At 50.5% G+C, this 14,699-nt stretch overlaps 1 protein-coding gene across 1 annotated transcript in view; it reads left to right on the plus strand.

Moving 5' to 3' along the window:
* LOC149437383 (alpha-N-acetylgalactosaminide alpha-2,6-sialyltransferase 2-like) overlaps positions 1-14,699 on the plus strand; it is a 65,997-nt gene that overhangs the window by 31,020 nt on the left and 20,278 nt on the right. The window contains exons 3-5 of the mRNA XM_089660973.1: positions 2,718-2,886; positions 5,183-5,348; positions 13,781-13,919. Coding sequence (XP_089517099.1) covers positions 2,718-2,886; positions 5,183-5,348; positions 13,781-13,919 — 474 coding nt within the window. The remainder of the gene's footprint in view (positions 1-2,717; positions 2,887-5,182; positions 5,349-13,780; positions 13,920-14,699) is intronic.

The raw sequence follows: 14,699 nt of genomic DNA on the forward strand, positions 1-14,699 counted from the left end.
AGTTGCATCCAAAGAACACCATACCTACTGTGAAGCATGGGGGTGGCAACATCATGCTTTGGGGCTGTTTCTCCACAAAGGGACCAGGACGACTGATCCATGTACAGGACAGAATGAATGGGGCCATGTATCGTGAGATTTTGAGTGCAAACCTCCTTCCATCAGCAAGGGCATTGAAGATGAAACGTGGCTGGGTCTTCCAACATGACAATGATCCCAAACATACCGCCCGGGCAACGAAGGAGTGGCTTCGTAAGAAGCATTTCAAGGTCCTGGAGTGGCCTAGCCAGTCTCCAGATCTCAACCCCATAGAAAACCTTTGGAGGGAGTTGAAAGTCCGTGTTGCCCAGCGACAGCCCCAAAACATCACTGCTCTAGAGGGGATCTGCATGGAGGAGGAGATCTGCATGGAGGAGGAGATCTGCATGGAGGAGGAGATCTGCATGGAGGATGGGCCAACATACCAGCAGCAGTGTGTGCGAACCTTGTGAGGACTTCCAGGAAACGTCTGACCTCTGTCATTGCCAACAAAGGATATATAACAAAGTATTGACATGAACTTTTCATATTCACCAAATACTTATTTTCCACCATAATTTGCAAATAAATTCTTTCCAGATCAGCCAATGAGATTGTCTGGATTTGTTTTCTCATTTTGTCTCTCATAGTTGAGGTCTCCCTATGATGCCAATTACAGGCCTCTCTCATCTCTGTAAGTGGGAGAACTTGTACAATTGGGGGGGACTAAATACTTTTTTGCCCCACTGTATATATATATATATATCTCTCTATCTATAAACGTAAATATATATCTCACACATACGCTCTCATCTACCCCGTCTGACTGAACCTTTGAAGAAAGCTTTGTAAATACGGACCGAGGACACGGCCTCTGTATGGACCAGTAAACGTTTGTCTGCCCACAATGACATAGAAAGTCCCAGCGGTGTCACCTCCATTCAATGGCTTGCTGGTATACGCCGTATATACTCAGTCACAGATGACTTCTAGGCGTGGCCTTTGTTGCGAAAGGTTTTGTCCTTCGGTGCATTAAAAGCGCCGTTTTCCCCGAAGTTTCCATAGGAAAAGGAAATCAATGATTTACTGCAAGCAGAGAGTATTTTCGGGGGGGGCGTACACACGCGGAGACATTTGTAAGCCGTTTATATGTCACGTTGTATAGAGTGTACATTACATTGTAACAGGTTTTCATACTCCATAGAGGCTCCCTCTAGTGGGCAGCCCAATCTCAGGCAGTAAACGAGGCATCCATGCTTAACGTCTGCTGCTCTGTGGTTTTTGGGGTACAAGACATGCAGCAAGTTGTAGCCCAGCATCTCGTCATCCCTGGGGAGCCGCATTGCAGACCACGTAATGCAAACCATACCAGAGTACTGCCAGAATTCCCGAAAGTCAACTGTCTATGATGTGTATACATTGCAGGTAAACTCATTGCTGGGGAGGCAGAATCTGGGGCAAGTCTGCAGAGGAACCAATCAGCTTCCAGGTTTTATTGCCAAAGCTTCATTGAACAAGCTGAAGGTAGAAGCTGATTGGCTCCCATGCACAGCGGCACCGGAGTGCTCCAGTTTTAGTAAATCCCCCCCGTAGTATTACACACAATAACATCCATCTTTATGGGTAACAAAAGGAGAATAGCTCAGTCAACAGGTATTTATTTATTTCAGGTACTTATATAGCGCCGTCAATTTGCACAGCGCTTTACATATATATTGTACATTCACATCAGGCCCCGCCCCCGAGGAGCATACAATCTAAGGCCCCTAACTCCCATCATACATACACATACTAGGGACAATTTAGACAGGAGCCAATTATCCTCCCAGCATGTCTTTGGAGTGTGGGAGGAAACCGGAGTACCCAGAGGAAACCCACGCAGGCACAGGGAGAACATGCAAACTCCAGGCAGGTGGTGCCGTGGTTGGGATTCGAACCGACGACCCGAGTACTGCCAGGCGGGAGTACTAACCACTGAGCCACTGTGCTGCCCAGGTAATCTAACATGCAATTGTTACACAAAGGAGGCGATTTACTAACACTTGAGTGTAAGATCAGGTGCCGCTCTGTATGGGAACCAATCAGCTTTCAGGTTTTATCACCAAAGCCTGTTTGAACAAGCAGAAGTTAGAAGCGGATTGGCTGCCAAGCTGCCCCTGATTTTGCGCTCTCCAGTTTTAGTAAATCAACCCCAAATCATCGTGTAATTTGGTGCCATTAAAAATCAAACTTTATATAAAATTCTTGCGGCAACTAAATACATTTCTTGAACTTCTAAAAATAATTTGCTTCCTTGCCACCATGACAACGGCCCTCAGATACGGGGAGCCAGAACTACAAAATTCCTCCCTCGTTAGACCGGCTTTCCATCAGAAGCCTGCAGAGCAATGGAGGTCTCCAGCAGCGACTTCAGGTTAATTGCATCGAACTTTTCAGCTGTACGATAAATACCTTTTTCTCAGCAAAGGTAATACTCAGGTAATATTATAAGACTGTGATGACTAAAAAGCCCAACCCACTTTAAAATAGCCCCGCCCTTCCCATTTAGCCCCAATACGTAGTCTCCAGGGTACTGGGGTACATAGACTTGGGGCTTGCACCTCCTGAAGGCAGCATCTCCACCTCATACATCTCAGTATTGTTAGTTCTTCAAAAACTCGACAAAACTTTAACATATTCTTGTTGCCTGTTTCCTACAGAAATGTCCGAACCGCACCAGAGACAAGTTCCAGAAGGCAGAGAAATTAAAGAAACTATTTTTGGAGACGGTGCCGGTGCTGCAGTGGAAGAAACATGCTCAGGAGTCCGAATATGAAAGACTTCGGAAATATGATGGAGCCCAGGGTTGGATGGGCGTCACATGGCAGAGTAAGTGACGGACAATCCGAGACTGGCCCTCGGATGTGCAATTTATTCATCGTTTTCATATAAGTCTGAAAGATGATTCAGCTGTTTACCAAGATTTGTGATCCAGGAGACCCTATTGAGATGGCCATCAGATTAGTCAAGACTTCTTTGACAATGGCCTCAGAATCCATGGGCTTCCAGGCCTGTGGGGAGAGATTGGCCAGCACTGATTTGCTCAGGGCCTCCTCTCAGAGCTCCAGTGGAGAATGAAGAACCTGTGGAAGATGCTCAAACCACATCAGGCAGGTCCAATGTTTGTAGTCACCTGACCATCATATCTACCTATATATTCAAGAGTATGTAGACACTCCCACAAATTATGAAGTCTCTAATGAAGGGTGCTACATTATACAAAGACATTGTAGACAATTGTGCCCTTCCAACCTTGTTGTAACAGTTTGGTTACCCCATGTCTGTCCCCTGTTGTAACAGTTTGGTTACCCCATGTCTGTCCCCTGTTGTAACAGTTTGGTTACCCCATGTCTGTCCCCTGTTGTAACAGTTTGGTTACCCCATGTCTGTCCCCTGTTGTAACAGTTTGGTTACCCCATATCTGTCCCCTGTTGTAACAGTTTGGTTACCCCATGTCTGTCCCCTGTTGTAACAGTTTGGTTACCCCATATCTGTCCCCTGTTGTAACAGTTTGGTTACCCCATGTCTGTCCCCTGTTGTAACAGTTTGGTTACCCCATGTCTGTCCCCTGTTGTAACAGTTTGGTTACCCCATGACTGTCCCCTGTTGTAACAGTTTGGTTACCCCATGTCTGTCCCCTGTTGTAACAGTTTGGTTACCCCATGACTGTCCCCTGTTGTAACAGTTTGGTTACCCCATGTCTGTCCCCTGTTGTAACAGTTTGGTTACTCCATGTCTGTCCCCTGTTGTAACAGTTTGGTTACTCCATGTCTGTCCCCTGTTGTAACAGTTTGGTTACTCCATGTCTGTCCCCTGTTGTAACAGTTTGGTTACCCCATGTCTGTCCCCTGTTGTAACAGTTTGGTTACCCCATGTCTGTCCCCTGTTGTAACAGTTTGGTTACCCCATGTCTGTCCCCTGTTGTAACAGTTTGGTTACCCCATGTCTGTCCCCTGTTGTAACAGTTTGGTTACCCCATGACTGTCCCCTGTTGTAACAGTTTGGTTACCCCATGTCTGTCCCCTGTTGTAACAGTTTGGTTACCCCATGACTGTCCCCTGTTGTAACAGTTTGGTTACCCCATGTCTGTCCCCTGTTGTAACAGTTTGGTTACCCCATGTCTGTCCCCTGTTGTAACAGTTTGGTTCCCCCATGTCTGTCCCCTGTTGTAACAGTTTGGTTACCCCATGTCTGTCCCCTGTTGTAACAGTTTGGTTACCCCATGACTGTCCCCTGTTGTAACAGTTTGGTTCCCCCATGTCTGTCCCCTGTTGTAACAGTTTGGTTACCCCATGTCTGTCCCCTGTTGTAACAGTTTGGTTACCCCATGTCTGTCCCCTGTTGTAACAGTTTGGTTACCCCATGTCTGTCCCCTGTGTACAACAACAGCGCCATCAAGACATGGATGACCAGTTTGGAGTCCTGTACAGAGCCCTGACCTCAACTCTACTTTTAATATAAGGCCCTTTTATCCAACATCCGATATCAGTACCTGCCCTTAACCCTTCCAAACGTCTTTCGGATGAGGTCTTCTTAGCCCAAAGGTGTTCATAGGTGTGAGGTCATGAGGAACTCGAGTGTCTTGAACAGAACCTCAACCTTACTGAACACCTTTGGGATGAATTGGATGGCCAGTTGTGAACCAGGTCTTCTCATCCAACATCAGTATCTGACCTCACAAATGTGCACAAATGCCCACAGACATCCTCCAAAATCTTGTGGAAATTGTTCCTAGAAGAGTGGAGGCTTTTCTATCCATGAAGAGGAAGCAACCTTATATTCATGTCCATGGTTTTGGAATGGGAGGTCCAAAGATATCATATAGGTTTCCAGGTGGACAGGGGTCCACAAGCCTTTGGTCATAGGGCATATTTTTGTGGATAGAGTTTGAAGGCAATCAAAGGTCATTTGGCAGTGGACCAGCTGTCCAGCCTTAGCTCATATCACAAGTTCATCCAACTAAAACAACCTCGGGGAAAAAAAAACATTTCATGAAGTGGGAGATTAGTCTTGGTGAGTCTGAAGAGTTGACTTCATCCTGGACATCCTGCTGATCATGACTATATCTGTAGTAAGAAGCATGTTTGTTTTTACCTTGACATCTCATGTTACTGTATCTTTGCAGTTCTGAACGAAACGCTCAACTTGATGAACTCCACGGGCAATGGTTATATGTTCGACACCTGGAAGGGGACTTCCCCCTGTATTCGTTGTGCCGTGGTAGGCAATGGTGGAATCCTGAATGGATCTAGAGTGGGCAAAGAGATTGACAGCCATGATTACGTCTTCAGGTATTTCTGTGAAAGCCGCAGTCTACCTTTTATAGTCATAATATATTTCTCGTGTATTTTACATTTTCTAAATCCTATCAAAAGTCAAATGCCTGACAATATACAATTGTGGGGACTTGGGTTAGGTTTGATTTCTGTGACTCCACTGAGGAGATCATGTCTCATACCCAGTGTCCAAACCATCAGGACATAAGATGGGGGAACATTTGTCATAAGGATGAGGGATCCACCGATGCAAAAATGTGACGTGCGAATTTAATTGTTAGAGGTAAGTACTCCAGTCAGGGGTTGGCATAGCAGACGTTTATCGTTTTTATCCTCCAGGATAGAGGTCAGTTCTTCAATAACAAATGTCCTGGATTTTAGATTCAACTTCCTCAAAATTAAGAGATGGAGACTTCCATGCACAAGCAATGGTTAAAGGCCATAAAAATATGTGTAATAAGAGGATTCTCTGCTGATTGGTCCGTGGAGAAGAGCTTCCCATGGAGCCTTACAAATGTTAATGTGTATGAATGAGTTGATCATGTTGTGTAGACCAGGGCTTGTCAGCCAGGGTTCCTCCAGGAGGTTTCTAGGGGTTCCTCCAGGAGGGTTCTAGGGGTTCCTCCAGGAGGTTTCTAGGGGTTCCTCCAGGAGGTTTCTAGGGGTTCCTTGAGCAATGAGCAATTCTGCCTCTCAGATAAGGGGGTAATTCTTCCCAATGACCACCAGTGTAAGAAGCATTCTTCTGAATGACCATTTATTTATTTCAGGTACTTATATAGCGCCTCAATTTACATATATATTGTACATTCACATCAGTCCCTAACCCTCAAGGGGCGTACAATCTAAGGTCCCTAACTCACATTCATACACACACATACTTGGCTCCTGTCTAAATTGGCCCTATTAACCTACCATCATGTCTTTGGAGTGTGGGAGGAAACCAGAGTAACCGGAGGAAACCCACGCAGGCACAGGGAGAACATGCAAACTCCAGGCAGGAGGTGCCATGGCTGGGATTTGAACCAACGACCCGAGTACTGCCAGGTGGAAGTGCTGACCATTTAGCCACTGTGCTGCCCATGCATTACCCTAGGTTCTCGTAAAGTGTGCTGGAAAATCTACAGCAGCCGCATCACACTAATGTATCAGGAGTTGTAGATACAGTATAGTAATTTTAGGGGGGGGTTCCCCGAGACTGGAAAGTTATTTTAGAGGTTCCTCCGTACTGCAAAGGTTGAGAGAGGCTGGTGGAGACTTACCCATAGATGGCGCACTTTCGGACAAGTCCACCATACATGGAGCATGTCCCCTTCATCTCCCCCACTGAACAAGAATGGGGTAATTTGGGATACACTTGGCTTCTCTGGCCGGAGTAAAATACCGGAGCACTTTGCATTCGGAGCATTTGGATGTGACTTGCCAAATTTTGTCTCAGCCTTCGAGAGGGAGAGATCGGTTTCCATCCAACCACCAGTGAATGCAATACAATGGGATGTCGTCATCAATGGTGTCCAAGAGGGAAGCAGAACCAGAATTTCATGAAAATAATGAGAACAGAAATGCATTCTTCCATCACAGAACGAAGATATACCCAGGGGCGGACTGACAACTCATGGGGCCCCCTACCGACCCCGGGCCCTCGGGCAGCACCGATCAGTCCGCCCCTGGGTATATGTCATCCAAAGTGAAATTTTGTCCTGTGAGTTTATGAACGCACTTAGGTCACATTTCCGGCACAACGCATACAAATGCAATAATATATCTGAACAATAAAAACCGCGAAGGAAATAAACGTAAACTCGTCTTTGTTTGATTAGAGTTCCAATTCAAACAGAATAAGTTATAATATGGACTCTGTGGGTGTAATTCCTGGGCTTGGCACCCATAAAACAGCTGCCCTTTGCTTATCAGGAACATCTGCTAGGAGAGACAACCGTCATACGGACAGCAGATCTGGGGGTGGAAACAGTCGGTGGGTCCATTGTGTATTGTGACATCAATATGGCGGGAGACAGCTGGAGAGTAGAGAGAGGAGAAACTCCCGCCCCAGCTGCACCCTCTCCACCCTATCCGCTGGGTCAGACCAGCCCTGATTGCTGGAACTGGGACAAAGGGAACTCTGTTCCAGGTAGACGGCTAGGAGGAGATTCTCACTTCTCGTTGTGTCTCCAGAGAGAATTGAAGGGAAATCTCCCAAATAGAATGTAGACAGCAAAAAATACAATTCTGATGGATCTGTTCCTTCTCTGTCCTATCCAAGAAAACTAAACTCAGAAACGCTTTTGTTGAGGAGAAAATAAAATAGGAAATGTGAACGTCTCCCAGACCTCGGGCCTCCTATGGAAGAGATGGGAGCTGTGAGAAGTTTCCTCGGGTCTAGAAGTGGAACGCAAGAAAAGCCGAACCTCAGCCAAAGGAACATTTCAGCTTTGTGGTCGGTGATACATCGAGTCACATGCTGCTTTCATTAGATCTCTCGGAGAATGCAGCAACGACCGGAATGTGCAGCAACAACCGGAATCTGCAGCAACGACCGGAATGTGCAGCAACAACCGGAATCTGCAGCGACGTCCGGAATCTGCAGCAAGGACCGGAATCTGCAGCGACGTCCGGAATGTGCAGCAACGATCGGAATCTGCAGCAACGTCCGGAATGTGCAGCAACGACCGGAATGTGCAGCAACGACCGGAATGTGCAGCAACGTCCGGAATCTGCAGCAACGTCCGAAATCTGCAGCGACGACCGGAATCTGCAGCGACGACCGGAATCTGCAGCAACGTCCGGAATCTGCAGCAACGACCGGAATCTGCAGCAACGTACGGAATCTGCAGCAAGGACCGGAATCTGCAGCAACAACCGGAATGTGCAGCAACGTCCGGAATCTGCAGCAACGACCGCAATGTGCAGCAAGGACCGGAATCTGCAGCTACGACCGGAATCTGCAGCAAGGACCGGGATCTGCAGCAACGACCGCAATCTGAAGCAACGACCGCAATCTGAAGCAACGACCGGAATCTGCAGCAACGACCGGAATCTGCAGCAACGTCCAGAATCTGCAGCAAGGACCGGAATCTGCAGCTACGACCGGAATCTGCAGCTACGACCGGAATCTGCAGCAAGGACCGGGATCTGCAGCAACGACCGCAATCTGAAGCAACGACCGGAATCTGCAGCAACGACCGGAATCTGCAGCAACGTCCAGAATCTGCAGCAAGGACCGGAATCTGCAGCACGGACCGGAATCTGCGGCAACCACCGGAATCTGCAGCAACGAACGGAATCTGCAGCAACGACCGGAATGTGCAGCAACGTCCGGAATCTGCAGCAACGACCGCAATCTGCAGCAACGACCGGAATGTGCAGCAAGGACCGCAATCTGCAGCAACGACCGGAATCTGCAGCAACGTCCGGAATCTGCAGCAACGACCGGAATCTGCAGCAACGACCGCAATGTGCAGCAAGGACCGGAATCTGCAGCTACGACCGGAATCTGCAGCAAGGACCGGGATCTGCAGCAACGACCGCAATCTGCAGCAACGACCGCAATCTGCAGCAAGGACCGGAATCTGCAGCAAGGACCGGAATCTGCAGCAACGACCGGATTCTGCAGCAACGACCGCAATCTGCAGCAAGGACCGGAATCTGCAGCAACGACCGGATTCTGCAGCAATGACCGCAATCTGCAGCAACGGCCGCAATCTGCAGCTACGACCGGAATCTGCAGCAATGACCGCAATCTGCAGCAACGACCGGAATCTGCAGCAACGACCGGAATCTGCAGCAACGACCGGAATCTACAGCAACGTCCGGAATCTGCAGCAATGTCCGGAAACTGCAGCAATGACTGGAATCTGCAGCAACGACCGGAATGTGCATCAACGACCGGAATGTGCAGCAAGGACCGGAATCTGCAGCAAGGACCGGAATCTGCAGCAACGTCCAGAATCTGCAGCAAGGACCGGAATCTGCAGCACGGACCGGAATCTGCGGCAACCACCGGAATCTGCAGCAACGAACGGAATCTGCAGCAACGACCGGAATGTGCAGCAACGTCCGGAATCTGCAGCAACGACCGCAATCTGCAGCAACGACCGGAATGTGCAGCAAGGACCGCAATCTGCAGCAACGACCGGAATCTGCAGCAACGTCCGGAATCTGCAGCAACGACCGGAATCTGCAGCAACGACCGCAATGTGCAGCAAGGACCGGAATCTGCAGCTACGACCGGAATCTGCAGCAAGGACCGGGATCTGCAGCAACGACCGCAATCTGCAGCAACGACCGCAATCTGCAGCAAGGACCGGAATCTGCAGCAAGGACCGGAATCTGCAGCAACGACCGGATTCTGCAGCAACGACCGCAATCTGCAGCAAGGACCGGAATCTGCAGCAACGACCGGATTCTGCAGCAATGACCGCAATCTGCAGCAACGGCCGCAATCTGCAGCTACGACCGGAATCTGCAGCAATGACCGCAATCTGCAGCAACGACCGGAATCTGCAGCAACGACCGGAATCTGCAGCAACGACCGGAATCTACAGCAACGTCCGGAATCTGCAGCAATGTCCGGAAACTGCAGCAATGACTGGAATCTGCAGCAACGACCGGAATGTGCATCAACGACCGGAATGTGCAGCAAGGACCGGAATCTGCAGCAAGGACCGGAATCTGCAGCAACGACCGGAATGTGCAGCAACGTCTGGAATCTGCAGCAACGACCGCAATGTGCAGCAAGGACCGGAATCTGCAGCAAGGACCGGAATCTGCAGCAACGACCAGAATCTGCAGCTACGACCGGAATCTGCAGCAACGACCGGAATCTGCAGCAACGACCGGAATGTGCAGAAATGACCGCAATCTGCAGCAACGACCGCAATCTGCAGCAACGGCCGGAATCTGCAGCAACGACCGGAATCTGCAGCAACGACCGGAATCTGCAGCAATGACAGAAAGGACTGGAATCTGCAGCAAGGACCGGAATCTGCAGCAAGGACTGGAATCTGCAGCAACAACTGGAATCTGCAACAACAACCAGAATCTGCAGCAACGGCCGGAATCTGCAGCAACGAACGGAATCTGCAGCAACGGCCGGAATCTGCAGCAACGGCCGGAATCTGCAGCAACGGCCGGAATCTGCAGCAACGACAGAAAGGACCGGAATCTGCAGCAACCACCGGAATCTGCAGCAACGACCGGAATCTGCAGCAACGACCGGAATCTGCAGCACCCGGACACCATGACAAAGCTCAGCGGTGTCACCCTTCCTTGATGGATCCACCATACTGAAAAACAAACGATTGGCCCAGAAACGGAGGAGTGACACCTCTGCTGCGGTCTGGTTGGGCAGAACAGAGACACAAACTAGACATTTTAAGTCAAAACTAGGAAGATAATTTTGTTATTCGGAGATTCGGATTTATCTGAATTTCCGACTCAAAATAGTAACGAACTTCAACGAAGGCGAAACAAATTCTAATGAAATGAGTTATTTGAATTCGAAAAGGACTTTGAAATTTGAAAATGAATTTGAATTGGAAACATATTAATACAGTCAGGTGTAGCAGTGAAATGTGACGATTCCGACTTAGGCTGCGAATAGAATAGAACAGAATCCAATAAACAGAACGGAATGGAATAGATTGGAATAGAACGGCTATAACCAGCTTTCAAAATCTGAATTTCAAATCAATTATAAAATAACAAATTTACAAAATGAATTCCGAAAATGAATCATTCTGACATAACGAATACGATGAGACGAAGTTATTAACTGAACGAACGATTCCGAAAAAACCCCCCAAATGTTCTGTCGTGCAGCTTCAATGCAATCTACGGCAGCAACGTCTGTTCATTTGTGTCTCCGAGAAGAATGAGATATCAGAAGCCGATGAACTTCCACTTTGGGGTAGAAAAAGGGCCCTAAATCCAGAAGAAACCCAACTTGGATTCTTATCGATGTCACCTCCCCCCGGGGGAGGGGGGTCCATGAAATCCCGGGTCCCATCCGCCTGGCTGCTGCCTATATCCAGCCAGAGATGGAGAGAATTCCAAATTCCCAGGAAAAGTCTTAAGAAGATTTATAGAACGTTTGAATGTCGCTTCAAAGATTTCACTTTCAACATTTAATATTGGAATGAATTGACTTTACTGTATCCCCTCCCCCCGGACCCCGCATTCACTGTATCCCTCCCCCCGGACCCCGCATTCACTGTATCCCCTCCCCCCGGACCCCGCATTCACTATATCCGCTCTCCCTGGACCCCGCATTCACTGTATCCCCTCCCCCCGGACCCCGCATTCACTATATCCGCTCTCCCCGGACCCCGCATTCACTATATCCGCTCCCCCCGGACCCCGCATTCACTATATCCGCTCCCCCCGGACCCCGCATTCACTATATCCGCTCCCCCCGGACCCCGCATTCACTATATCCGCTCCCCCCGGACCCCGCATTCACTATATCCGCTCTCCCCGGACCCCGCATTCACTATATCCGCTCTCCCCGGACCCCGCATTCACTATATCCGCTCTCCCCGGACCACGCATTCACTATATCCGCTCTCCCCGGACCCCGCATTCACTATATCCGCTCTCCCCGGACCCCGCATTCACTATATCCGCTCTCCCCGGACCCCGCATTCACTGTATCCGCTCTCCCCGGACCCCGCATTCACTATATCCGCTCTCCCCGGACCCCGCATTCACTATATCCGCTCTCCCCGGACCCCGCATTCCCTATATCCCCTCTCCCCGGACCCCGCATTCACTATATCCGCTCCCCCCGGACCCCGCATTCATTATATCCGCTCTCCCCGGACCCCGCATTCACTATATCCGCTCTCCCCGGACCCCGCATTCCCTATATCCCCTCTCCCCGGACCCCGCATTCACTATATCCACTCCCCCTGGACCCCGCATTCACTATATCCGCTCTCCCCGGACCCCGCATTCACTATATCCGCTCTCCCCGGAACACACATTCACTATATCCGCTCTCCCCGGACCCCGCATTCACTGTATCCGCTCTCCCCGGACCCCGCATTCACTATATCCGCTCTCCCCGGACCCCGCATTCACCGTATCCGCTCTCCCCGGACCCCGCATTCCCTATATCCGCTCTCCCCGGACCCCGCATTCACTATATCCGCTCTCCCAGGACCCGGCATTCACTATATCCGCTCTCCCCGGACCCCGCATTCACTATATCCGCTCTCCCCGGACCCCGCATTCACTATATCCGCTCTCCCCGGACCCCGCATTCACTATATCCGCTCTCCCCGGACCCCGCATTCACTGTATCCGCTCTCCCCGGACCCCGCATTCACTATATCCGCTCTCCCCGGACCCCGCATTCACTATATCCGCTCTCCCCGGACCCCGCATTCACTGTATCCGCTCTCCCCGGACCCCGCATTCACTATATCCGCTCTCCCCAGACCCCGCATTCACTATATCCTTCTCCCCGGACCCCGCATTCACTATATCCGCTCCCCCTGGACCCCGCATTCACTATATCCGCTCTCCCCGGACCCCGCATTCACTGTATCCGCTCCCCCCGGACCCCGCATTCACTATATCCGCTCTCCCCGGACCCCGCATTCACTATATATGATCTCCCCGGACCCCGCATTCACTGTATCCGCTCTCCCCGGACCCCGCATTCACTGTATCCGCTCTCCCCGGACCCCGCATTCACTATATCCGCTCTCCCCGGACCCCGCATTCACTATATCCGCTCTCCCCGGACCCCGCATTCACTGTATCCGCTCTCCCCGGACCCCGCATTCACTATATCCGCTCTCCCCGGACCCCGCATTCACTATATCCGCTCTCCCCGGACCCCGCATTCCCTATATCCGCTCTCCCCGGACCCCGCATTCACTATATCCGCTCTCCCCGGACCCCGCATTCACTATATCCCTCTCCCCGGACCCCGCATTCCGTATATCCGCTCTCCCCGGACCCCGCATTCCGTATATCCGCTCTCCCCGGACCCCGCATTCACTATATCCGCTCTCCCCGGACCCCGCATTCACTATATCCGCTCTCCCCGGACCCCGCATTCACTATATCCGCTCTCCCCGGACCCCGCATTCCCTATATCCGCTTTCCCCGGACCCCCCATTCCCTGTATCCGCTCTCCCCGGACCCCGCATTTACTATATCCGCTCTCCCCGGACCCCGCATTCACTATATCCGCTCTCCCCGGACTCCACATTCACTGTATCCGCTCCCCCCGGACCCCGCATTCACTATATCCTCTCTCCCCGGACCCCGCATTCACTGTATCCGACCTCCCAGAAAGGGATCACGTTGATGCAGTTGGGCGGCATTATATGCCAACCTAGGATCCCCGATTTGTACATTCTGGACGGGTCTGTAGAGGGATAATGATTGGCTGTACAGGTTCTGCTTCTAACCAATGACATGTCTGTTACCTGCAGGGTGAACGGCGCCATTACAGCGGGCTTCGAAAAGGACGTTGGCAATCGCACTTCCTTCTATTTCTTTGGCACGAACACCATGATGAACTCATTTATGGCCTATGGGCACCGAGGGTTCAAGAGTGTCCCCCACACAGAGGTAACCCCAACCCTGGAGACATCTTCCCCTCCCCCACTCCATCCTCTCACTACGAATTTCAAGTACCCCACATATGGGCCAAGTATGGAACCAATACTCCCCCCTTGTGTCAGAGGAACCTCCAGGATTTTCATTGGTTCTACAGAACAGAAACTCTCATTTTTGAAAATTTTCAGGAAAGAAATGTATACACTGACACCAACGATGGGGCGCTATTACCCCCCCCCCCACTGACACCAATGATGGGGCGCTATTACCCCCCCCCACTGACACTAATGATGGGGCGCTATTACCCCCCCCACTGACACCAATGATGGGGCACTATTCCTCCCACTGATACCAATAATGGGGCACTATTCCTCCCACTGACACCAATGATGGGGCACTATTCCTCCCACTGACACCAATGATGGGGCACTATTCCTCCCACTGACACCAATGATGGGGCACTATTCCTCCCACTGACACCAATGATGGGACACTATTCCTCCCACTGACACCAATGAAGGGGCGCTATTCCTCCCACTGACACCAATGATGGGGCGCTATTCCTGCCACTGACACCAATGATGGGGCGCTATTCCTCCCACTGATACCAATGATGGAGCACTATTCCTCCCACTGACACCAATGATGGGGCACTATTCCTCCCACTGATACCAATGATGGGGCACTATTCCCCCCACTGACACCAATGATGGGACTCCATTCCTCCCACTGATACCAATGATGGGGCACTATTCCTCCACTGACACCAATGATGGGACACTATTCCTCCCA

The sequence above is a fragment of the Staurois parvus genome, unplaced genomic scaffold, assembly GCF_062004578.1.
Source record: "Staurois parvus isolate SC_StPar_1 unplaced genomic scaffold, SC_StPar_1.0 ptg001299l, whole genome shotgun sequence".
Taxonomy (NCBI): Eukaryota; Metazoa; Chordata; class Amphibia; order Anura; family Ranidae; genus Staurois; species Staurois parvus.